This window comes from Protobothrops mucrosquamatus, unplaced genomic scaffold (assembly GCF_001527695.2).
Source record: "Protobothrops mucrosquamatus isolate PMUCROS unplaced genomic scaffold, P.Mucros_1.0 scaffold_211, whole genome shotgun sequence".
NCBI lineage: Eukaryota > Metazoa > Chordata > Lepidosauria > Squamata > Viperidae > Protobothrops > Protobothrops mucrosquamatus.
In genome coordinates, this window is record NW_015386287.1 from 77,230 (window position 1) to 105,070 (window position 27,841).

Below are 27,841 nucleotides of genomic sequence, written 5' to 3' on the forward strand. Positions count from 1 at the left end.
CTCAGTAAGGTAAGAAACTGTTTGCTCTTCAACTCCTCCAACCCACCTGTCTTTACCCATCCCTACACTTTGGGCCACCCTGCACAGGGGCATTCCTTGGTGTTAACTGCAGCCCAGAGCCTTCAGCAGTCTTAGCTGACTGCCACTGCCCCCAGGCCTCTACTTGTAGCTAGCAACATTTACTGAAGAGTGACTCCTCAGGCACTTTACCACAGCCATCCACCAAGCTCAATGCTCCAGCTATCTACCACCTTGCAATGTGTAGTTGCTGCCAAGCCCAACAACTTTACTATCTTCCTCTCACTGCTGACAAGGCATGTCCAGGCTGTTTTTACAACACAGCTGTAGGCCAGGCCAAGCCTTATTCCTGAGACCACTTGCCCCATTCTCCAAATCAAACACACCATTCTCCAAATAGGCCACCCTGTTCTCACAATGTTTCAGAAATCTTTCAGAAAGCTTCTGAGGTCTTCTGAAACATTGTGAGAACAGGACAGCTGACCCTCTCCAAATAACTTAACCTGTTCTTGCAATGCTTCAGAAGATCTCAGACGCTTTCTAAAGGGTTTCAGAAGCATCATGAGAATGGGGTACACTATATGGAGAACAGTATGAGCAGATTTGGGAAGAAGGCCTGGCATAGCCAGAAGTTGCTTTGCATAAGGTCAGGCTGGCAGTACCTCAGCAGCAATGGAAGAAAGTTGGCAAAGGTCAACTGGACATGGTAGGGCTATGGAGCACGGGGCAGTGGCAACTGGTGCTTGTGCTGTGGAGTTGGGGCGGCTGGCCACAATGTGATGCTGATACAGAAGTAGAGGCCTGGGGGCTGTGGTAGCTGGCTAAAACTTCTGAAAACTCCAGAATTCTTTCAGTCCCAGCCCCACTGTTGCCACCCAAGAATGCCTCTGTGCACAGCCAAAAGGACATTGATGGCATGAAGCCACAGCATCCTGAGAAGCACCAACAGCTTCATTGTTTTATGCATAATATGATGCCCCACAAATATCAGCCATTGATACAAACATTAGTATCATCTCAGCTCCTAAAATACAGCTATGTTTATATTTTAGTTTCTTTGCATTAGGATAGAAAAATCAAGTTAATTAATGAGCAGAGAATATTTAGTATTCCACAAATGAGTTTGTGTTGTTCTTATTATTATTGTCTCAGCAGGACATAAAGGTTTTAAACCTTTTAGGAAAATAATTTTTGTTTATTAGGTAAATTAGTAAAAATACAAAGTATATTTAAACTGATGTGCAAAAAAAACCCCTTCCAAAGCCAAAATCAAAACTTCAGTGATTTCTCTTCATAGCACATAGTACAAATCCATTTTGGAGCATCCCATAAGACCTCCCAAAGACAGGAGATAGAGATGGAAGTATTAAAAATTGTTTTTGTGCTACAACACGACCACTGGATTTAACCTATATATTAATATATTTGAGTCAAAGCAGCCTAGGTACATAGACAGATAGGTTGGACGTGCTTTAAAATTATTTGAAAGAAGTATTTTGGAGCTTGCGTGTAGACAGCAGATCTGCTGTTCATTAAAGCAACCCAACCCTCTTTAAAAACACATGAACATGGAAAAAAATAGCTACTGCAAATAGTCATTTCAGGTCAGAACAGTCAATGGAATCTGTAACTTAAAGTGATTATTTTGTGAACTATACTCTGAAAAGTCTGAATGTTTGTGACATTCTTTAATGTATTGGAAGAATACTGTCATATCCCTCCTAAGGTTAAAATCTAAACGTATACAGCTCCTTCAAATCTTGCATCATTGGACTTAGTTTCTTAGTTAATATCCTGTTAACAGTCTAATTGCTCTTGTCTGAACTGGTCTAGTTTCTCTGAATCTCTTTTAAAGTGTAATGTCCAGAATAGAACACAAAACTTAAAATAGGTCAAAGCAGAATAAATTATTATTTCCTGTGATTTGGAAATTTTACTTCTCTTGCTGCAGCCTATAATTCATTTATAGTACTATTTTGCAACCATGCCAATTGCTAACATGGTAACATTCCAATCTACTACCACTCTATGATTTTTGCAGATAAACATATAGTTAGATAGATATAGTTTTGTTATTCATCCAAGTAACTCTAAAATTTCTGGTTTTTGTCAAGTAGATTATATCTGCATACGTTAGTGCCTACCACAACAGAGGTATGAAATTTGAACCAGATTGGGGGGGAAACAAATAGAAGGAACAAGAGAAGCAGTCTGTTCTTTAACACTAATCTTTTTTTTTCTATTAAAAGTTTTATTAGTTTTATAGTATACGATACAATGAAAATACAAAAATAAATAGTGGAAAAGATGGGGAAGGAAAAGGGAATAGAGAAGAAGACATAGACATAATCATTTTAAAGGAATAAGTTCTATTTTCAAGACCACATCCAGGAGGGGGTGCAAGTCAGATCATGGATTGGGGAGGGGGGTAAATCCATCATATAATTTCACTCCCACAGGAGTTGCTTTTTGTGTAAGACCCTGGCTTCTTCTTGTTGCTGTTTTAATTTATTTATTAAAAAGGAAGGTCTTTTAACAATAAATGTCAGTGCAGACATGTCTGCATTTTCACCTCGCTGAGTGATGCCTCAGATTGACTCAAGGGATCAACATGTACAGATGAAAAGAACAAGATACTTTGCCACTAATACTCATACAGAGAATCCTGTGTTTACTCTCTGAACAAAGAGTAGATTTTTTTCAGTGCAAAACTTCCCTTCAAAAAGAAAAAAAACAAGCACTCTTTGCTCCTCAGCAGATTGATCAGGCCGAGTTTATCTCTATGCTCATCTGTTGGCCAGGAAAGGCAAGATTGTCTATCAGTTCTACAGTATTGCAAACTCACTAACATCTTAACATGCCCATTTCTGTGGCATTCTACTTGTCTGTAAATATAACCGTCTGAGACAAATTATGAAATCAAAAGACTTGGATTACAGAACGAATGATCAACTGGAAATGCCCCAAAATTCCAGATGATAGTATTGGATTGGTGATTTCAGGAAACAACTGTAAGCAAGGCTGAAAAAAAAAGATTCAATCAGTGCTTCTCATGAGCATTTTGTATAGGAGAGACCATTCTACAAGATATAAGTCAAATTGAGTAATCCTAGAATCATTAATAGTAATATCATTTCTTCTAAAAAGCTGAAAACGGCAGGTCCAAAATAGTATTTATCTACTGTGGCAACAATATCTACAAATAACCATACCCATTTTAAGAAGAAGGCATTTTTTCTGTGAAAATATATAATTTGTTTCACAAATTCAACAAATTATATACTTCTCCCTTCTGGTAACTTTAATCAGGATAGAACATTCATTAGGTTCAGTGAGAGACAATACTTTGAAGCTACATGTATTAAAAAGGATTATGAATTCATTGTGTAAGGGGAAAAAAGCTCAGTACCGTGAGCAACAATTTTAAATAGAGTAAATATCAGTTAGTATTGAAATCAAAATTTTGATATATGTGTTTTTGTGTGGAACATGCAAAAAACCAGCAAATAGTTTTAAAACTCCACTTATAGTCAAGTTATGAAAATAACTGTCTCTTAACTTCCCTTCCCAGTGTATTTTTTTGTGGTTCTGAAATGTTTGCATTGTTCTGTGTCCGGTTGGGCAACAGTTCCTTTAACTTAATTAGTTCAAATGGTATCATAGAAGAAGTAAATTTAATTCACTATGGAATTGGGCATCAGTAGAGTTGGGTATCAGTAAAGAGAGCTTTGTAAGGTAAGGTTATCATAGTTCATTTGCTCACCTCCCTTTTTCTCTTGCAATTAATGAAAAGGACTTCAGCTGCTTCTTTAAAATAGAGGGATTTATGCTTTTCTTGTTGAACTACAGTTCCCATTCTGGCTAGAACTACTAATGATGTAATTTATTTTTCACCTAAATATGTAAAATATCTGGCAAAAATGTGTAAATTCTATATACTTGTAACAAATATACAAAACAATCAATACTCAGTTGTAGTCTTGCTTTGGACAAATACCAGAAATTGTTATTCTTTTAAACATTCAAAATATGTAACCAATTATGGATTAAATATTAACTCCTTAATCTTAAAAGAACATCAGTGAATGTTCCATGCTTTAAATCGGTGTTACTTCTTCAGGAATTATTTTCCTTAGAATAATGACTTCAATGAAATTAAAGGTAAACTTAGACATAAGATTATTGGAGCTTTTATTTTATTGTTTTATCAATAGTAGATCCTGAAGCCAGTGATTATAGAAAGCTGAAAAATTTATTGAAATTAATCTTGAACTGTTAAGGGGCAAGTGTGTGAGAACATAATTATATAGAATATAGTTTAACTCTAAAATTAAAAGCGATAACTTTTATGCCATGCAGCTATATTTTAATAGGGTTGTGCCATGCTTCATATTTGATCTCCAAAATCTATTTCATTAGATAGTGAAGCCATATTTGTTTTAGAAAATAATCAGAATATCCATGGAGTGGAAGATTGAGCAATTCACCATTTCAAAGACAAAGTTCATCGACTAAAATTATAAGAAGTTTAAAATAATGGTGGTTTAAATTTCTATCTATAATGAATAGCTATGTATAATATCTATCTATAAAACTAACATATGGTTTTATCTTGTTTCAGGATGAAGAAATGGTTTGCCTGGCAGGTTTGAAAGCTCTTCTTCCTTATGCTGTCAGAAATCTGATTCGATCAAATAAACTCAACATTAGCAATACCTCCGGAATGGCAGAAGGTAAGTATAAAGGTAGATCAGTGAAATCCTTTTGGTAAACCCTCGATGTGCATTAAGAAATAATTTATAATATTTCAACTGATAAACCTGTGTTTCTTAGTTTAATCAGTTTTAGTACAAAAAAGAGATGGACTAGAGATCTATGTTATAGACATTCAGGTATGAGTCCGCAGGGAGAAGGGCGGGGTAGAAATACAAGAAATAAATAAATAAATAAATAAATAAATAAATAAATGAACCAGAAGATACATATGTGAAATGCCACAGTTTTGAATAATCTCCTCTTCCCTTGCAGCCATGAGAAAGGACAAATGAGCATTCTATTGTATTTTATCCAATTAGTAAATTTAATCAATTTTTAGACAAGGCAACATTTTAACTCAGCGGTTCTCAACCTATGGGTCGCGACCCCATTTGGGGTTGATTGACCATTTCATGGGGGTCGCCAAGCAAGGCTGTCTGCCATTTTTTTCCCTTTTTCTGGCAGGTGCCTTACCTCCCTTGAGCTGGGCCAGCTGGTGGTCGGCCTGCTCCGTCTCTGCCACTTGCCAGCTACGCCTCGGCCGGCGCAGGGGGCGGAACCACGCATGTGCGGCGCTCCCGGGCAGGGAAAGTCCTCGACTTACGACCGGTTGGGTAGTCCTCGACTTACAACCGGTTTAGTCCTCAACTTATGACCGGTTTAGTTCTTGACTTACGACCGGTTTAGTCCTCGACTTACGACCGGTTGGTGGCCGCGGCATTAAAAAGGTTGAGAACCACTGTTTTAACTGATCTGATCACTGCAGGGAAATTCCTAGCTGAACTATGCTCAAAGTCATTTTTTATGTATAAATTTAAGACTGTATTTTTTTAAATTATATTTTATTCACATCCTAGCTTTCTGGCAGAAGGGCAGTCAAGCTGGCTCTGTTCAGTAGCTTATTTTTTATGTTATTTTCTTAACATCCTGTTAGTTATTTATTCCCCAAACTTCAGACTAACATGAAACAGGAACATCGGAGACAGGTTTTTTTCCAAAATGACATATAAACTGATTTAACAGAAGACTAATTAATTCATGAATTAATATAAATGCTTCTCCAAAAATAGTTTATTTAAATTACCATCATTATGTAGAAATTCCAGTTAAAATTATCTTGACTCTCTATTCTCTAATTCATATAAATTCATATAAAAGCATATTCCGTTTTTACAAACTAAAACTATTTTATGGTTAAGCAATCCAGAGTTTAAATATTGATTAAGGAATGGTATCTTAATTACCATATGAAATTATGAGTTGTCATTATTATTCAGTGTACATTCAATCTCTATGGGAGTTTTAAAGTATTTTTACATAAAACTTAAAGAAAAACAGGAAATGTTAGGCAGTTTGTACTTTGCAGCTGTTGTGTAATTTTGAACTTGTGCAACTCAATGGAATGAGGGGAAGGGGGAGGGTCATCCAGGTGTAACACTAACAACTCAAGTTTTGCACTTGGCAGTGGCAGATAAAGGCAAAGCTACTCATAATATTCCCTCCTGTATTTCCATATTTTAATTTTTCAGTATAGAGTGAGGCTCTTTTTCTGATTAATATTTATTTATTATCCTGCCTTTGTAAATATCTCAAGGTTACAAACATACCTAATATTCCTCCCTTCTGTTTTTCCCACAACAACAATTCTGTGAGATGGATTGGGCTGAAAGAGAATGACTGGTCCAAAGTCACCCAGCCAATTTTCATGCTTTAGGTGGGACTAGAACTCACCATCTCCTATTTTTAGGCCAGCATCTTAATCACTACATCAAACTCAATCTGTCTTGTCTTGTTGTTTTGTCAGCACAGGGTTTATTGTTTATCTACCATTTCAACCTTATGTTTTACCTGTTTCTATTTTGACTTCCTATGACGGCACCAGGGTGAATGTCTGGTGTGCAGACTTGCCTTGATGGTGACATTTTAATATTAAGTTTTGGTTGCAAATAAACATCTTTAAAAACAAAGAAGGGCTGTTTCATGAAATCCCAAATGAATAGATATGTAGCTTAAGCAGGTTACCCCAAAATTAATCAGATTGGCATTGATCATGATTATTTATTTTCCAGGGGTAGGACCTCAGCATTTCATTGTATTAAACAAAGATTATGGGACAGTTCACTACAGGAATTAATGGCTAAATCCAAACTTCCATGATCATGGGAAACTTTTGGAATTAATTACAAATGTATTTTTAGCTCCCTAAATATTTTCATACTTTATATTTAAGTACATTCAAATAGTCTTTTCAAAGACCAGTTTAAATCTCTTGCCTCAAATCTGCTATATGGTAGCATTTCTCAAAGATTTTGTTCCTGTAATGGTATTGATTTTAAAATGGTGGAAAATATTTTATTGTCCTGTGAATTTTATGAGTCTTTGGCAGGATGTTACCTGGCAATATTTTAAAATCAAAACCAGGAAGAGATGCTTCTGAGTACGTACATGTAATCGGTTAACGACAGTAATTGGGAATGAATTTCCATCGCTAAGCAATGCAATATAATGTGTGACATCATGTGATTGTATGACTTAGCGGCAGCAATTCCAGCAGTCCCATTGTTAACTAATCTACCACTGGTTAGGCAAGCACTCCCCCACAATCTAAGCCATTCCCAGCCCTGAGCCTCAGTAAAGTAAGAGACTGCCTCTTCGTGAACTCTCCCCTCCCTATCCCCACCCTCGTCTTTTTGGCTGCCTGCTTATATGCCACCTATATGCACACCACTACTGTACCAGCCAGGACCTTCTTTCACAGGTCAAATTTCTTTGTGAAATATACTCAGGGCACAGGTAAGGGAGTGGCTGTGGCTATCCTATCAGGCACAGGAGTTCGTGGCCACCATGGCAACCATGGACCTGATCCAAATTATTAACGGTCCAATCCACAATGGATGTTACACACTAGATATTAGTTTTTATGTTGGGGTAGTGACATAGTGCTCTAGGTTTGGAGGAAATTAATGTCACTCACTTGTCATGCTCAGACCATGCCCCCTTGCCCTGGAGTTCTTCATGCCAGCCCACTGCAAAGAGGTAGAGCCTGTTTGATTGGCTTAGCCCAGGTGACTAATGGACTCAGTACTAAAGTGTTTACAGTAACATTCAGTAAAATATTATTTATGTTTATTCAGATTTAAATTTAATTCTGTTATTTATTTAGTGTGTGGCATATTATACCTGGACTAGCAATATAAGTTAACATTTCAGCTAGATTAATAGAACCCAATAAAATATAAGTGTCAAAAAGATATATACAGTACATTCAGGTATTAATGCCTAGGCTGTATAACCACTGAAGTGCAGCATTGTTTAAATTTAAAAAAAATCAGATACTGGACAGTCACAATATGCTCTGCAGTTTGACATGGGACCCCACAATCACACTGAGTGGAGGATACTATGCTCCATTTATACAGAGATTTTCATTCTGTTAAGTAAGGTTACTCTTAGTTTAGTTATACTTAAAATTCAAAATGTTAGATTTAAAAAAGAACAGCAAATCTTGATTGCAACAAACAGACAACCCCTACGTGGAAGCAAAACAGAATTTTTGCAGCCTACTAAAATTCATTCTTTCTGTGTCACTGTTAAGGTGACACCGAATTTTATTAAATCAGAGAATATAAGAGCATTGATTAGGTGATAGAATGCTATTTAAAAATTATGCTGAGAACATAAGTGAGATAAATTTATGATTTATCTATACTGTTGTCAATCTGAATGTGAGATATGTGCATAATTGGCAATATCTAAGCGAGCAATATGGGAGAAAGAATTTGGTACAAAAGATGTTCTTGCAAGTAAATCAGAAATATATTTTTCACTTTTATGATTGATTACATCCAAAAAATGATAAATATATTTATTTGAATAAATAACATTAAATTAAATTTCTGCCTTTTTATATTTACAGGATTTATTCAGGCAAATGTTGTAATTATGCATAAATCTTTTGCTGATGACTTTGAAAAATTTTGTCAAGCAAATGATGGACCACTTCCCTTGCTGTATAGAAGTAAGCCAGGGGAATGGAAATGTCCTTTCTTGAGCAACAGTTCTGATATAAGGTATGTATAGAGTTGTCTGTGTTGGAAACTATCAAGAAATATTTTAGCGCCATTTACCATTTCTGGGCATTTAGGCTACTTTACTGCAAAAATCTCAGTATTTTCTATTTCAGACTTTTTAATTTTTAAAACTCAATGTAGGGTTGCACAGTTTTTATAAGTATGTGAATTATAAGGGAGAGAGAGATTTAAAATTAAGTTATGTTTTCTCATGACCCAGGAAAATGCAAAGCACGAGTGCAGTTTTTTGTGCAGGCAGTGTAATTCTAGTTCTCAACATTTACATACCTTTATACATAAGAACTGATCCTTAAACTAATCTAGATGACATGACATTTTACTTAAAAATATGTCCCACTGAGTTCAGTGACCATTTCTCTGAAAGTAAGTAGATATTTTGTTAAGAGTCAGAAAAAAAGTACCTAGTCCAGGGGTAGGCAACCTTGGCTCTTTTATGACTGGTGGACTTCAACTCCCAGAATGCTGGCTCAGGAATTCTGGGAATTGAAGTCCACCAGTCATAAAAGAGCCAAGGTTGCCTACCCCTGACCTAGTCCAATGATGATGCTAATTCATTTTGCAGAAGTGACTGCTTGCAATACAAGAAATATGAACATGGAATATCCACAGGAATTTTGACAAATCTAAAAGAATATTCTGAACAGTTTAAAGACATGGTGACCTTTTATCTTGGCTGTAGTTTTACATTTGAAAAGGCACTCCAGAAACCTGGCGTTCCTGTAAGAAATGTGGAACAGCAATGTAATGTAAGCATGTATAAGGTAAGAATAGAAGAAAAATTGAATAGGAAAAAACCAAGAGAGTCCAGTTCCCTTTTGTAAAAAGCACCTTTGGGACAGTATCTCCTGGAGATCTCCCATCCAAGTATTAATCTGGCTCAAACCCCCATTAGCTTGTAGATTCAAACAACATTAGCCAAGTACTGCCACCTGCTGGGAATGTTTCTTAAAACACATAATACTATATAAATAGTTGCAGATACAATAGAAATAATAATTTGTATTAGCTCAGAAAGAATGCTGGAAGGCATTCTTAGATTGCACATGGGCACATATAAAATTCTAATGCTCTTTTCTAGCCTCTAGTGAACAGAACAGCCAATTCTTTCACGCTTTCCATTTTTTTATTTCTTTTTTTAGATGATAACTTCAGTATTGTTTTACTCAATTGCTGTCAAATATAGAATTATTTGATTTGTAATACGTTACATATCTTTTTTATTTCTCTTGGCTGGATGTGATCACTGCTTATTAAAAAAAATAGGAAGAGAGGCCATTTTAGTTGCAATGTGACAGAAGTTATTGGGCCTATGGAGTATTGAAATTATTTCCAAATATACAAAGTGATTAAAACATTACTTTGGAAAATTCAGTTTTGTTTCAGAACATATAAGTATTTGATTAATGAAGATTAATTAATGAAGATTAATTCATCAGAGCTAGCAAATAACCATCAGAGGGCAACAGATAGATATAAAAAAAAATAATTATTTGCTGCCATCTGATGGTCATTTGGATTTTTGTAGTCACAAGCAGTTTTCGCTATTAGTGATATAACCCGCTCTTAGTTGAAGGAAAAAAATGCCTTTTTCTCTAAACAAATGCAAAATATTTCTCAAGATCAGCTATTAATCACAGCACGAGACATAAAGCATTCAGTTTGCTCAGCTTCCCCTTTTATTTGATTGACAAGTACTATAGTCTGATTCCTTTCTTAATGCAAACCTTCAAAATGAATAAGCTGATCAGCATGTGATTAACTACACCTGTTTTCATGTTGCGATTAGTTTAATTACAAGGAATATCTTTACCAATAAAATCTGTGTTCTCACTTCTAGTTATTGTGGGACGACAATCTTATATTTCATGCTGAATCTCAATTACTGTAATATCTGGCTATTTTTATTTAGTTGCAAAATATGTTCTTGAAACATTTATAACTTAATACTATTCGAAAATAAAACAAATCTAATATGACATTATTAATTTATCTAATGTTTCAATGTTTAGTTGCTGTAACCATGCAATTAAAGGGAAAGTTAGCAATAGCAATGGCATGAGCTTAAATATCACACCATATGATTCATAAAGGTGATAATAAATGATATGTGGGTGAAGACAACTGAACATGCTAGTGATTAATCTTGTGGCCTTTTATCACCCAATTGCATTTATCTCAGAGACATGATGCCTTCTACTTGAAAGAAAAAGCCTTTGGAGATTTCTTCATTGTTTTTAATGCTTGAATCATTTTTAAAAACTTTACCAGACTGCTGTTCCTTGCTGTGATACCGAATGTTTTCACTGTCATCTAATAGTAACTATGAGATATATACCTAAAGATAAACTGAAGGAGTGTGTGCAAATCACTCATCCAATGAAAAAATCACATGGAGCACCAGTTCACATTGGCTCTTCTGGTCAGTGTTTTTTTTTCTGTGTTTCTATGATCTATAATACAAAGCATGCATGAGATAGAAAAGTAACAGGCCTTAGGCTTGTCTGGCTTACTAATGTACAGTATAGCTTTATAATGACTTTGTGTACAAGTAAGAGGATTTAAAAGAATTCAGCCAAGATCCTACTAGGAATTGTGATGCCAGTATCCTATGCAACAGTATCCCACCAACATCACTTTCCATGCCACATCCCAGGCTCTCTCCCAGGGAATTGTCAGATGTTTTGCAACATTAAGCCTCAGCCTAATTGGGTTTTAGAATAGAATAGAACTGTAAGAGACCTTGGGAGGTCCTAGTCCAGCCCCCTGCTGAAGTAGGAGACCCTATACCATTTCAGACAAGTGGCTGTTTTCTACATTTCTGCTTGAGTATTAATAAAATTTCATTTTAGATTTGTTAGGAATTAAAGATCTTTCCAGTCCAGAATATGGTGATGCAGTACAAGCTCATCCTGGAGATGTACCAGTCTTTTGGGCCTGTGGTGTAACAGGAATAGAAGCTGTCATCAATTGCAGTATGTATTTAGTGGAATTACCAGAACTGCTGCTTTATTACAGCAAACCAGTGATGCTTAAAAGTTGTTGTTTGGTCACTTCTGATTGTTCATGACTCAGTGGACAAACATAGTTGCAGTAATTGCTTTTTTGGATTTATATAAGCTCATGCTCACATCATCTGTGATAATATCAGCCTTCTCTTCTGTTGGCCTCTTCTACAATTGCTTTTGTTTTTTCCAAGCCTCAAGGTCTTCTGCATCAAGTCTTGTTTTCTCATGTGTTCAGATTTTAAAATATAACCTACATAAAAGAACCAACAACTCTGATAATCCATCGTCTATTTGTCTTTTGCCTTGAACTTAACCTTGCAGAATATTTTTTCCACAAAGCTATAATTTTCCCCTAATTATGCACAGAATAGCCCTGTAAAGTAATTTTATGATTTAGATTCTTCTTACATGCCAAACATTTAAGAATTACATTTCTTTTTTCTGTGTACCCAGCTACGATGGGGGCAAGGCAGGTATTTACCTGAGACCCACTTATTTATGATACACATTTTAGAAACTTTTATCAAATCAGAACAGAGTGGAATGGTTGTTTCTTTTGATTTGGAAATTCTGTTGATGCAGTCTAAAATTTCCTAATAAAAATTATGATCATTTGTTTGAGATTTTGACTAAACACTATTACTTTGTTTCTATCTTTAGAAAATAAGCTATAAGCTGGTCATCAACTGCAAATTTATGAGCATTCCTTATAATTCATTATCCAAATCATTAATGAAATAGTGAAGAATAGATGAACCAATACTTGATATCTCGCCAATGTGATAAGGAACCATTTGATGAACATTCTTGGAATAGGATATTGAGCTAGCTGAATATCTACTTGTCATGCCAATCAGTCCATACAGATTTGCTAATTACCATGTAGTTTATCAAACACTTTGCTGAAGTACATTATGATTTTAACATCCTTACATTCTACTGAGAAAGTTACATGATACACATGAATAGTGTAGCAAGGTATATTCTTCACAAATTCAGGTTGACGTTTGATAATTCTTTGTTTTCAAGGTTCTTATAGATCAGATCTATCTATCTATCTATCTATCTATCTATCTATCTATCTATCTATCTATCTATCTATCTATCTATCTATCTATCTATAGTTAAGTGAATCACTGCAATTAGTGATTAGCTAGTAACATGGTTATTAAATGAATATGGTTTCCCCATTGATTTTGCTTGTCAGAAAATTGCAAAAGGTGATGTCCCCAGGACACTTGAAATATGAGTCTGTTGCCAAGCATCTGAATTTTGATCATGTGACCATGGGGATGTTGCAATGGTCGTAAGTGTGAAAAACCGTCATCAATCAATTTTTTCAGTGCCATTGTAATTTTGAATGGTGACTAAATGAACTGTTGTAAGTTGAGGATTACCTGTAATTGTTAATTGATAAAGTACTTGTAATTGTTATCATATGTAACCTGCATCTGCATAACCAACCTATTTTCATCTACCTTTTCCTCCCACCTTCTCTCCCCACCTCATCCCACTTTAAAACTATATCAGCCTAGACACTCTATGTATCCGATGAAGTGGCAACTAATGAAAATTTACACCTTTTAATAAAATTTATTAACTGAAAAAGGACCTACCAGACTCTACCAGCTATAGAGTATGCAATAGTAAAATAGTCATGTATTTGGTCTTTTTTTCTGGGCACCAACTTTTATATTCTGTTGATATTCATTTATTATATTTTCATTCATGACCATCTGTTCTCGCACATCACTTTTTTCATATCCTTTCCCCCAAAGCAGAGGTTTGATGACTAGACAAATGTTCAGTATTTGGGGGACCAGCTATAAGTTCTTAAGGAGACAGTGCATCACTGTATTTTCAGAACAAAAGGGATCATCCTTCACTCAAGGGTAAATTCACCACCATTTTATCCCAGGACATGGAGCTAACGTATAGGTGATTGCACTAATAGCTCTGAGAACTCTGCCCATTTCCTCAAAATTCACATGGTCAAACTCATCCCAGATAGAAAGGCTTTAATTCCTGCTGTACACTGCTTACTGAGCTTTTCTTTACTTCCCAGAGGCTCCACTGGCTTTTACCCATTCCCCTTGTTTGCATGTTTATCACTGATTTGGAAATTGAAGATGATGCATCTGGTAATGATAAAGATCTCCCAGAAGTCTATTGTATTTCTCAGAATCCTTTGCATTATAGCATTGCTTCAACAGCAGCTGTAAAGAAAATTATATGCTTAGAAGATATAATAGCGATAGATCCAGGTAAGAGAAAAAACACAACCATGTTATGAGTCTAAAACATCTACTAGAAAAAGTGATCTCTGTATAATTTTCTGCAGCAATCCTGTCGAAAGCAAAAATCGAATTAAAAATCCTACTTCTAATGCAGTGGTTCTCAACCTGTGGGTCGGGACCCCATTTGGGGTCGATCGACCATTTCACGGGGGTCACCAAGCAAGGCTGTCCGCCATTTTTTTTTGTCCGCCATTTTTTTTGTCCGCCATTTTTTTTCCCTTTTCCGGCAGGTGCCTTACCTCCCTTGGGCTGGGCCAGCTGGTGGTCGGCCTGCTCCATCTCTGCCGCTTGCCAGCTACGCCTCGGCCGGCGCAGGGGGCGGAACCACACATGCGTGGCGCTCCCGGGCAGGGAAAGTCCTCGACTTACAACCGGTTGGGTAGTCCTCGACTTACGACCGGTTTAGTCCTCGACTTACGACCAGTTTAGTCCTCGACTTACGACCGGTTGGGGTCGCGGAATTAAAAAGGTTGAGAACCACTGTTCTAATGCATGTATTTATTTCCAAACTACCCCTTTATGGTTAAATTAGCCCTAGGTTCATCATTTAAGTTAATACTTAACTTGTAGCTCAACTTTGCAGAGGCTTTCTAGAGAATATGAATGAATGATGTATCAAATGTTGTTTTGAAGAGGTAAAAAAAATCAGAGGGAGGCCAAAACAAATAATATGCTTGTTGAGGCAAGAAAAAAAATCTGGTATAGCAGCTCTGAAATCTTCTCTTCTGTCTCACTTCCTGATACCGTGAGCCATTGCATCTGTCAGCTTTTAAGATTTTTTTTTTATCTATCAGCAATCAAAACAAGCTAGTTTTATTTTTAAATAAATGCCCGTGGCAAGCCAGGATGTTCTTAGTCTGAAATATTTGTATTACCCATGCTTAGGGAACAGAGGTGTGAAACATCTGTTTTCTCCGGATGAACTCCTAAAGACCTGCCTGTCGCTTTCCCATGCAAAGTCGGTGTTGATTACTACAGGATTTCCCACCCATTTCAAGTATGAACCTCCTGAAGAAAATGATGGGCCACCTGGAGCCATTGCAATGGCAGCAATCTTGAAAGCCATGGGAAAAAATGTAGTTATAGTAACGGATCAAAGAGCTCTCGATTTAAATAGAAAGATAATCAAGGAAGCTGTTGAGCAAGGTATGACATGGCCCGTTATAACCTGATTTATGTGAAAGGGGGTTTCAGTGTCTCAAAAATCGAAACTGTCCACGTTGTGCATTTTCATTTTTTTTTATTGTTGACTTCTTTTTTATGTTCCTGTTTTAAAATCTAGCGTAGTAATTCTCAAATGCATGTATTATGACAATGCTGCTAGTGTGTGATAGGAAATTACATACTTGTGATAGTGTTTTGTAAAAAAAATATATTTAAAACTCCTGCCAGCATCACAACAAATATCTAGGTAAACCTACTAGGTTGGCTTTACTGCATTTATCACTCTAAACCAGGGGTAGTCAACCTTGGCTCTTTTATGACTCGTGGACTTCAACTCCCAGAATTCCTGAGCCAGCACAGCTGGCTCAGGAATTCTGGGAGTTGAAGTCCACGAGTCATAAAAGAGCCAAGGTTGACTACCCCTGCTCTAAACTAAAAGGTGGTTTATTTTCTTCATTTATTGAATTTGTATGCCTCCGTTTTACCATCAAATGACTCTGAGTGGCTTACAGTAGCACAAAAGCAATATAAACAATTAAAATAGAAACATTAAAACATCAAATCTTAAAACTGAAATGATTAATATTATCAGTAAATTAAATAAAGGATCGGTGTGTAACTGGGGTGGAGGTGGGATCTTATCTAACCTACTAGCACCTTCAGAATGGAGGGCCCCAAGCCAGTTGGCAGAGCTGGATTTTTAGTCGCTTACAGAAGGCCAAGAAGGATGGAGGCAGATGCTCCAACACTGGAAGTTTTTAAGAAGAGACTGGACAGCCATTTGTCCGAAACGGTATAGAGTTACCTGCCTGAGCAGGGGGTTGGACTTGATGACCTCCAAGGTCCCGTCCAACTTTACTATTACTATTATTATTATTATTATTATAGATCTTATTTCTAGGGGGATGATATTTTAAAGGGTGGCAGCCATGGCAGAAAAGGCTCTTCTGGACTCTGCCAGCTGCAGTTCCTGGACTCTGCCACAGCATGCCCCTTCTGCTGATAGAAGTGGAGCAGGTCAAGCCTATTGGGGTGAGATGGTTCCTCAGGTAGCCTTACTTGGTTCTGGTGTAATGCATTGTGCGAATCTAGCCCTTGTGGTTAGTAAAGAGTGTCTTGCAGCGTGGTGGGACTTTTTTCCCTAGATGCCAGCATTTTTTTTTAGTGAAAACAAACTATAGAGTACAGCAGTCTGAATCTTTGAGGTTTTCCTCTTCCATTCCTCCACTGAGAGCTGATAGGTTTTTTTTGTATTATCTGTGATTAGATCCCTTTAAATATGTATTAAAACTAGTGTTTAGAATTTAGCCTGTTCCATGCAAGGATCAAGATGTGATAACCAGGAAAATCTGAAGTAAGCTATACCAGTTCAGAATTCCCAAGACTCCTCTGAGCCAGGTCAAATTCCATTGGAGCTCAATCAGAGTTCAGTGTAGTGATACCTATAGTAATTCTAATTTCCAGTACTTAGAACATAGAACATACAATATGTTTTTATCATATAACTAGCTGTACCCGGCCACGCGTTGCTGTGGCTCAGTCTGGTTAAATGGAAAAGAAAGAAAAGAGAAAGCGCACGTTTGTAATATGTTTAATTTCACAATGCTTGTGGGTATGCTTTTACGTCCAACAGATGGCACTGTTTTTCAAAAAAGCATGTTTTTACCTGTCACAGGTGTGACATCTATATAATAGTAGGTATATAAAAACACACGCGTATTCGAATGCAACGTTGTGTCAAAATTTCAAAGCAATCGGTGAAGAACTTTCGGAGATTTAAGATTTTGAACAAACGAACATTTACATTTTTATTTATATAGATATCATATATCGTATGTTTTTATCAGTAAAAGGTATTTATCTGGGGAGAGAAGTTTTAGCATCTGTATCTCCCATGAACCCCAATAGAACTAATTATATGGAAAACGTTTTTGAGTTCCATAAGCAACAAATATGAGCCTCATGCTATTGGAGTGAAGAGGCATTCATAAGGGTAGGGGTACAAAAGTCAAGATGGCAGGTGCATCTTGGCCATTGTACATGTATCAGTGTTTCATACATGTACAAAAGGGACAGCTTTGATGCATGGTTGTGCTTGCCATCTTTGTCTTGGTCCCAGTCTCTCCTCTTCCCTGCAGATGCTCTTGTTCAGGGGTAGGCAACTATGGCCCCTTTACGACCATGTTGGCTCAGGAATTCTGGGAGTTGAAGTCCACAGGTTGTAAAGGGGCCATAGTTGCCCACCCTTACTCTTGTTAGAATGACCTTTATCTGTCACCAGATTTTCCTTCATAATTGTTGGGGTTTGGGGGTTGTTTTTTGTTTGTTTCTTTGTTTCTTTTTTGAGAAGGGAGGAACCAATGGGGATGGATTTAGGACATATAATTAAGCTTTCTTGTAGTGAATATTCCATTTACTTAAAGAAAGACATTTTTTTCCACCAAAATATTTCCTTTTAAAATGGGAGGGGGTCTTACATTGCAGTTAAATATTTCACCCAGTATTTTGTGGGATTTAATTATTCTGAGCAAATGAACTGGGAATAATCTAATCAAGCTATAAAAAACAGAAATAATTTGGTTTAAAAAAAATTGTTAAAAACATTTTAATACTTTTGTATTGAAATCAGTAGAATTTCCACCTGTTTAGGTCTGACTTAGTCACATTTTTCTTTACATTCATCCTATTTTACAAAGAAGGAGAACGTCCTGAAAATTTCAGTCACACAACTGATCCTATTTAATATTGGGAAGACAAAACAAATAATTGTGAAACAGTGATCAGGCATGTGCAGATTATTTGGTGAGGCACTTTGCTCTTTAGCAACATCTCTCTCTGAATCCACAGGCTGTAGGAGGGAAGTAAGTGCAGGTGCTTGAAGGCACAGTAGCTCCTGCATGCCTGGAGGACCCTCTCCACAGGCCTAACAATGGCACAATTAATGTCATGATCCAACTTATCTTTGTCTTTCTCTATATTCCAGAAATACTGGAAACACCAGTTCCTGTAATCAGTTACCAAAGCAATTCTCCAGATTCAGCTCTGCAGTTCTTATGTGAAGATGGGAATCCAGAAAAACCAAGGTATATGTCCCCAAAAGCAAAGTAATGCCAAACTCTAGCACAGTGGTTCTCAACCTTTTTAATGCCGCGACCCCAACCGGTCGTAAGTCGAGGACTAAACCGGTCGTAAGTTGAGGACTAAACCGGTCGTAAGTCGAGGACTAAACCGGTCGTAAGTCGAGGACTACCCAACCGGTCGTAAGTCGAGGACTTTCCCTGCCCGGGAGTGCCGCGCATGCGTGGTTCCGTCCCCTGCGCCGGCTGAGGCGTAGCTGGCAAGCGGCAGAGACGGAGCAGGCCGACCACCAGCTGGCCCAGCCCAAGGGAGGTAAGGCACCCGCCGGAAAAGGGGAAAAAAATGGCGGACAAAAAAAATGGCAGACAGCCTTGCTTGGCGACCTCCGTGAAATGGTCGATCGACCCCAAATGGGGTCCCGACCCACAGGTTGAGAACCACTGCTCTAGCATATCTCAGAGGGGTCTAGGACAACTTGCCGCAGCCAACTAACTCACTGTGGCCTACTCGCCACAGGACAATCTAATGTGGTATTAATCGTTTCATTCAATTACTTTTATTATTAGTGACCACATTTTCATCAAAATTATTGCAACTCGTATTTCTGATTTGAATTGAGAAGCCTTAGTTAGTAATGGTGGGTACATCAAGCTATCATTAGCATTAGAATTGAATCTTAATTTTTTTTTTATTCTTTTTCTTTAGATTTAATCATTTGATAGCAATAGAACGTGCTGGGATGGCTGCTGATGGTAATTACTATAACGCAAGAAAAGTTAATATTAAACATTTAGTAGATCCCATTGATGAACTCTTTATAGCTGCACAAACTCTCCCAGGAATTACTACTACAGGTACAGTATGTGTATTTTCCTTCAATGATCTGATAAAAGTATTACTGTTACTGTGAACTACCTGGAAACATTACGAACAGGGTCCATTATGCAACTGAAATAACTGAGGGAAGACAAAAGAATTGGTGCTCAAATCGATAAGCAATATTTAACTCTCTTAAGGTTTCAAATGTTCACAGTCATGGAAATAGGAATTTCTATTAGAGCAATTTCATACCCCACAGGCCAAGCCACCTTTCTTCTCACTTAACTTTTGAAGAACTCCAAGGCCTTTCAGAGCACTGGAACAGATCACTTCATCACACAGCCATGTGGTGCAAGTCTGGAAGCTGCAACGATATATATAGCTATCAGAATGCAATTTTTAGTCAGTCATAAGGGAAAATGACCACAGGAGTGCTGCAGGAGTCGTAACTTCAAAACAAGGTCATACGGAGCTTTGGGGAGTTTTGCTGTAACTTCAAAAGGCTATTAAGTGACCAGTCATATCTTGAAGATTACCTGTATGTGTTAGATTGCTTAGATTCTGGGACAAAAGTAGATACATATAAATTCAATATGTCAATGATGCTCCTCAAAATAAGGGGAGACCAGGAACACACACCCAGTTTGGGCTTTGAGGAGAAAATGCACATGCAAACATACAGCAGATGTGACATCTTATTTCAGTATATTGATGCAGTGGAAGGGAAGTAAAGAAACAATAAGTGGGTGCTTTGTGGTCAGTTTGGTTTGTACACACATGTACAAAAATTGTAAATACATAAAAATTACATGCCTATTGGAACTATTCAGCAGAAGCAGTGCATGCAAAACTTTGAATTTTATTTTAATTGAAAATTCACTAAAGCTAATTGGACAATAGTGAAATAAAATGCAATGCTCCATGTGTGTCACGATTGATCAAACTAAGTAATAAAATGTAATGGTATCAGTAGCATATTTTAGAATATGCTGGGATGGAGTATCTCCTTAATAACTTTATACGATTTTAAATAGAATTTCTCTCATACATTTAGTTCTGTTCAAATTTGAAAACATGTGTTCTGTGATTTTTAGAAGATCCAAATAATAGGCATCTGTCATGCTCCTTGAATACAATTTTTGGTGTGGTTTTTCTAAAGGCAGTCCTATACCAACTTCTTAGAGAACGTTGTAATTCCCTTTAGCCAAGGCTTCTGGTGTTTAATTGTTTGTGATTATATCTTTTTTGTGTTTTCTTTTGTTGCACTAGCATTTTGGTCTGTGACCGCAAATAAAATATTATTATTATTATTCTTAGAAATAAGCCCCACTGATCTTTGTGTAGTTTTTTTTTCAGAATAGACACTTATAAGTCTATTTTATTAGTTTTTTGTGATTAGAAGTTAACTATTATAATTGTTGCTTTGTAATCCTTAAAGATAATGGCTGTTATGTTTTGGCCAGACTATGATGGTATATATCAGGGCTTTTCAACCTTTTCACCGATTGTACCACTTTTAGGATATGGCAATATTCGAGTACCATCAGTTGCCTAGCAAGGTATCAAAAACTTGATGACCAAAAAAAAAAGGAAAAAAGTGATAAAGTACAGGTAGTCCTCAACTTACAACAGTTTGCTTAGTGACTGTTCGAAGTTACAACGGCACTGAAAAAAGTGACTTATGACCATTTTTCACACTTATGACCGTTGCAGCATCCCCAGGGTCATGTGACTTACATTTGGATGCTTGGCAACTGATTCATATTTATGATGGTCACAGTGTCCCAGGGTTATGGACCCTGGACACCTTTTGCAAGCTTTTGACAAGCAAAGTCAATGGAGAAACCAGATTCACTTAACAACCATGTTACTAATTTAACTCCAGTGATTCACTTAACAAATGTGGCAAGAAAAGTCGTAAAATGGGGGCAAAACTCATTTAACAAATGGTCCACTGGAGGAGCCTAGCCATCCCTCTTGGGCCGTGCGGGGGACTCCCGGACAGTGGTACGGGCTGCCCAGAGCCCTGGGCAGCGGAAGGCAAGTGCCCAGCCCAACCCTCGAGCTCCCGGGGCACCAGGACTCTGCAGCCCAACCCAGTCCAGCTCAACTTCCCCGAGGGGGCATCCGGCTGCACTTACCTTCTCCTCAAGGCTGCTGCTGCTGTGGTCGCTCTCCTTGGCCAGGTTGCTCATGGTGGGTGCAGGAGGGCAAAGTGTGTGAGTCAGAGGGAGGCCTGTTCCATCTACATGTGAGAAGACCCAGCTTTGTAACCAAATCATCCTTAGCAATAGGATGGGAGATCACCAGGATAGCCAGGAGGAGGGGGCAAGGGGATGTTGAAAGGGCAGAAGAGCTGCTGTTGGCCAAGTGCTAAGACAGGACTTTCCTCAGACCCACCCTCCCTCTCATACCAATCTCCTTCCTTCCTTCCTTCCTTCCTCCCTCCCTCCCCCCTCCCTCATTCCCATCTCCTTCATTCCCTTCCTTCCTGTTTCCCTCCCTCTTTCTCTTTCCCATCTCTTCTCTTCTCCCTTTCTCCTCACTGCTTTTCTCACAAAAAGCTGCTTCTCTCTTTCTCACGTACACGTCTCTGCAAAAGCCTTCCCATTCTCACACAAACATCTCCAAATCCTTCCCATTCTCCCGTCAAAACTGCCTCCTTTTATAGCTTCTCCACCCCCTCCTGCTTTCTCTTCTGGGTGAGCCAGAAGTGCCGATCCGGGGGCCTTTGTCTCGCCCCAGCAGCCCTGCAGCTCCCGATGACTCTCTCATGGCAAATCCTGTGCTGCGTCGCTCCGCTTTGGCTCGTTCCCTCCCCTGCTACACTTGGCTAGGCTAGGCAGGATCGCATACCACCTGCCAGGTGCCAATGTATTATCAACTCCTAATCTGTCCCAACTATTCTGATATTATAGAGGTTTTTTTTAACCTAAACTTGCAGACGGGTAAACATGCACATATGCTAATATTAATAAGTCAGCAATTTAGGCAACAGTTCAAGTTTCCAATCTCATTTACGATTTTGATTATTTTGTCATCCTGGCAAAATCGATGGAGAAAGAAATGGTAGAAGTCTAAATTTTCCAATAAGATGTTTCATTCAATTATCTTTCTTTGTAGCTGTGAAAGCAGATACAAATTTTAATATGCACGATTAATAAAGCTGGGGTATTTCAGTGGTTACCCAAAGTGCAGTTTTCATGGAAAGTTGTCACAGTAGGCATGTGACAGTTTTGTAAATAAAAGGTTTATTTACTGTACATAATATTAACAGTTCCACTGATTTTTAATTTTTCATTAGATTTTCTACAAGGATCATTGGTATAAAATGTAATATGTACTGTAATATTCCAATGTAAATTTTTCCATTTTAATTTAGGTATTGGGGATGGAGGAAATGAATTAGGAATGGGAAAAGTAAAGGAAGCCACAAAGAAGCACATTAAAAATGGAGATATCATAGCTTGTGATGTGGAAGCTGATTTTGCGGTTGTTGCAGGTAAGACTTGAACAAGCCAAAATATGCACATGTGCAAAATCATAAGAAACTAAAAAAAAGCTCCATTACTTTTTCTGATTATTGTATTCAGTCATCACCTAGATAACTAAATCATTAAATAAGCTGTTCATCTTGCCATAATGGTGACTCTGGACAGCTATAACAACAGTTAAAAACAAAACAATATCAAAATAGATTATATAACTGGCAGCCAAGGTAAGAAAAAAAAATCAAACTAGAATTAAACTAGCACCTCATGGGCTCCCACTAAAAATCTTACCTCCATGCCCAGGAACAGAACCACATTTTCAAGTCCTTGCAAAAAAGTTGACAGTATTGAGGCTGGTCTGTTTCCCCAATTCTCTGCGAAGTATTTCAAACCACAAGTGCTACAATATAAAAGTCTCTCTTCCACAAACTTCTGTGCCACTATTTTATTTATTTATTTATTCAATTTGTGCAGCTGCCTATCTCAAACCAGTGACTCAGAGCAGTGAGTATACATAAAAACAAAACAGTTAAAACACAGTTTTACAAAAAAAAACCACAGTACAAAAAAAGAATTAAATACAAATGGCAGCCAAGAGATATTATAAGCCATTGTTGTCAACATAGCCAGGAAACACTTGGGACCCCAGGCCCTGGCACATAGCCAGGTCTTCAAGATCATCTGAAAGGCTATCAGGGTCTGTTATATCAGTGCATGGCCCTCCTTTAAGCAGGAAAAAATGGCGTCCATTGCTTTCTTATCCAGATTAAATCAAAACCTCTTGGAGGTTAAATCTGAATGCTTTTTTGAAGGAGGAGATGGTTCCGCTTCTTTTGAAGGAAGCTGTGGTTTGGTCTCTTCGCAAGAAGCCATTTTTAGATTCAATGAATCTGGACAATTTTCATCTGGTTTCTAACCAACTTTAGAGGAAGTGATTGAGAAGGTGGAAGGTTTCCTGTGCCAGAGGAAGCAGATTATACAGAGAGGCAGGTTTTCAGGCAGATTTCAGATCAGTACTGCAATGGCACTGATCATACTTGCTGATGACCTCTGTAGGGCTTAAAATTGGGGGTGGCCTTCCATAATCTTCAAGCAGCCTTTAATACCTTTGATCATGATATTGTTCTGGATCAATTTAAGAGCTTGGAAGTGGAGAGACAGTCTTGTGGAGTTAATTATCATAAGTAACCTTGAAGCTATTCAGACCCTTGGTCTATTCAGGTAATGCCATTAAAGTTCTTTCCCTATGCCTGGAGGCTATGGAGGCCTGGATGGTAAAGCATAGGCTTTAACTTACCTGTTACAAGATTAAGTGATTGTTGGTTTTAGGGACCTTGGGACCTGGAGATTATCCTTCTGTGATCAGGGTAGCACAATTTAAATTAAACAAATTAAGTAATAAAATTCCATGCCCTGACTGTTGTTCATGCTGGGTAGAACTAATACTAACTGGAATCCAAATTATCTAGGCCCCTCTAATAGGTGCATGTTTTGAAAATAATCTAAACCAGGTTTTAGAAGGTCAGGAAAAAATTATACTGTTGCTCTAAAAGCCATAGAATCTCAGTGTTTCTCAACCTTGACAATTTTAAGGCATGTGGACTTCAACTCCCAGAATTCCACAGCCAGCATTGCTGGCTGTGGAATTCTGGGAGTTGAAGTCCACATGCCTTAAAATTGTCAAGGTTGAGAAACACTGCCATAGATCAACGTATTACTCTCTGAACAAATAAGACAAAGCACAACAGGATTCTGTTGATCCTAGAAATGATGGGGAAAGCTGTGTTTCCTCCATTACTTGTGCTAAATTTCAATTATAGGCTGGTCCTTTGTATTATTAAGTACCTTTCAGTTGTTTCAGCTCAAACATTTTATTTAATGGCACTTTTCTACGGCAGGTGTTGCCAACTGGGGAGGCTATGCAGTTGCTTGTGGACTTTATATCCTCAATACGTGTGAAATACATGACCGCTATCTGAGGAAAGCTGTTGGATATCCCAGGTTTTCCAAGTATAAGAACTGGGCATCAGCATTACCTTCTGTGGCTAAGGTATCATTTTGGAGGAACTTTTTCATGGAATAATAACTGTTTTCTATATGGGGTGATTGGAAGCAGTATGCAGAGCTTGCCAACACTGAGTAATTGCTGGGTAGCTATTGAAATTGAGTTGCCTTTGCTTTTTTTTTTTTTTAATAAAAAAAGCTTTTGTAGAGCATATGAAGAACGTTTGCCATGGCTAAATTTGACTAAACTCCAACTTAATTCTAATAAAAATAGGGGGGGGGGAATGTCTGTCTCTTTCATCCAGGCGACTTGCGAGAGAAGGACCTTCCAGAGACCCATTTTTAGAATGGTTGAATTGTACAAGTAGTCCTTGACTTACAGCTTTTCATTTAGTGATCGTTCAGAATTACAACAGCACTGAAAAGGGTGACCATTTTTCACCCTTACGACCATTGTACCATCCTTGTGGACACATGATCAAAATTTGGATACTTGGCAACTGGCTTGTATTTATGACGGTCGCAGCATCTTGGGGTCAGGTGATCCACTTTTGCGACCTTCTGACCAGCAAAGTCTGGGGGAACAGGATTCACTTAACGACCGTGTTAACTTACCAACTGCAGGCATTCACTTAACAAGCAAGGACGCTCGTAATGTGACTTAAAAGCCACTTGTCAACTGACTTGCTTAGCAATGGAAATGTTGGGGTCAATTGTGGTCATAAGTCGAGGACTACCTATAAAGCTTCCTGCCTTGGGCAGGGGGTTGGACTAGAAGACCTCCGAGGTCCCTTCCAGCCCTAGAAACCTGTGTTCAAATACCATATACTGATTATGAGTCCCAATTTCACCTATTAGTTTTCTAGAGCAAAGAAAGTTACAGGTTAAATAAATGTGCGTAACTGAAGTCTTCATAGCTTAACTAACTGGCTTCCACAACGATTCCTTTTTAAAACTTTCCTAAACTAGCATGTGCTTGGTCATAGCTAGCCTATTAGCCATTTCTTTTATAACCACTCAAACTTATAATTGTAAAGTAAATCTAGGTGAAAGTGTTTACTCTCATTAGGGTCATTAACAGTTTTATGCCATTATTTATGCAGAACTAGAGCTAGATCGGCGCAACGCAATGGAGTTTTGAATTCATGCAAGTTTTTCAGAGTCTTTCATATTGTGAAATACAGTAAGGTTAACAATTGGGGCCTGAATTTCCATTGCTAAGCAATGTGATCATAAAATGCAATGCCAGGTGGTAACATGGCTTAGTGATGACAATCCTGACAGGCTACATTGCCATCATTAAGCAAGGGTCATGGATGGTTAAGCAAGGCAGGCAGGCAGGGCAAGGCCAGGGTTGGCTTCTGCTGGGCTTCTACAAGCTGGGAGCAACTTACTGAAGCAACTTGCAACCTTCCCTGCCTGCTTCCCCATGTCCTTTGCTTGTGTGAAGCCAGCAACGAATGTCACAAATGGTGATCATGTGATCGCAGGACACTGCAGCCATTGTAAGTGCAAGCCAGTTGCCAAATGTCCAGATCGCAATCACACGACCACAGGGATGCTGTGACAGCGAGAACTTCAAAAACTGGACATACGTTTCCTGTTTCGGCAGCATCATAATTTTATAATTTTAATAATTTAATTTAATAATTAATTTAATATCTTATTTAATAAATAAAATATTTACAAATGTTATTTGTTCATAATGCTCACTGAACAAATGGTCAATAAGCAGCAACTATCTCTAGTCTGTTGGCATAGATTCATTTATTCATCAAGACAAATGTGTAGGAAGCTGATGAAATGTAATGTATTAAGATTAATATGTGTTATAGAACACAGATCTGGAACTTGGAGTCTCAGTCATCAAGATGACTGTGAATCATAATATTAATGATGTTGCCTTTCCAGATGATATTTCTCCTTTCATTTGCTCTCTTTCTCTTTATTTTTCAATGCTCCAATACCATCTGGAAATGCAACATCATTGATCCATCTTTTTGACCCTGTTGGACTTACCTTCACTACTTCATGCTTTTTATCCTCTCTCTGCCATACCTTGGCTTCAGACAGATTTTACAACTTATTCCTCAATTCATTACTTTTTTAACCACCTTACTATGAAAGCAGGGCATTGGTAATTATAGATTAGTTTATAAACTGAAATTATGGTGCCAAATGTCAACACTATAAACATTAGCTTGGAAGTTCTAGTATAATATTATTCTAATAAAGACACTGAAAACAGTCTAATACAAATGGATTCTGTTCCTACATTTCCAGATTATTATAATTAGATAGCAAAAAATGCATTTTAACATTTGAGTGACAAGTGCTGTAAAGCACTATGGGGCCGTATATAAGTCTAAGTGCTATTGCTATTGCTATTTTATTGTTAATGTGAATGTGTCTTGAAGGAAACAGGAAATAACATCTTCCCTAACAAGGTACTCTTATAATTTACTTAAGCAATAAATATTAAAATAAATCCCTGACTTTGAGCACTTTCATCTATTAAAATAAAAACCTACATTTTAAAGGGAATAAAAAATGTACTGTCTATTTTACTATTTAGGAAGAAAACATGCTGAAGATATTACAGCGGCATCACGTTCGCAGTGGGATAACTGCAAGTTTGGCAATGGAAGTGGATGCTCTGCCGTTCTTTAACATTCATTCAAATTTAATAGAGAGGCTGCTGGAGGAAACTTTCAAATAATACTCCCTCTCTAAAAATATGGTATATTAAACACATTCAGTCCAGAATACCATTACACTCCCTGATCAGATATCCTGCCACAATTTACTATTCCAAATATTGTAAGGTAGAAGAACCTGTGATCGTACAGTAAATTACTGGAATAATGTCATTGCGGAATAGATTTTTCAGAATGATGTCTTTTTTTCAGTTATTTGACTAAAATATATCAACAATAAATTAATTGAGAATGTATTTCCTTAGATTTAAACAATATCCATCTGTGCCGCATTTGCCAGATGCCATGTTAAAACTGTAATTCAAGCAGTAGTCATTTAATTTGATTGCAAGAACGAGTCAACTCTATTTTTCTCTGAATTTCATTTCCGAAAATCCAAGGATGCCTCCAAAGGAAAGTTGC

The 27,841-nt window shown here is 37.6% G+C and overlaps 1 protein-coding gene across 1 annotated transcript; it reads left to right on the forward strand.

The window, feature by feature from the left end:
* On the forward strand, positions 1-27,675 carry DGLUCY (D-glutamate cyclase). Its single transcript, XM_015826653.1, is given in 14 exon segments — positions 1-9; positions 4,640-4,751; positions 8,690-8,843; positions 9,427-9,625; positions 11,133-11,283; positions 11,714-11,836; positions 13,935-13,963; positions 13,965-14,133; positions 15,052-15,312; positions 18,314-18,413; positions 19,114-19,262; positions 22,610-22,729; positions 24,617-24,768; positions 27,298-27,675. Coding segments are annotated over 13 exon segments (1,854 nt in total). The 5' UTR covers positions 1-9; positions 4,640-4,648; the 3' UTR covers positions 27,442-27,675.
* The last annotated feature ends 166 nt before the right edge of the window (positions 27,676-27,841 follow it).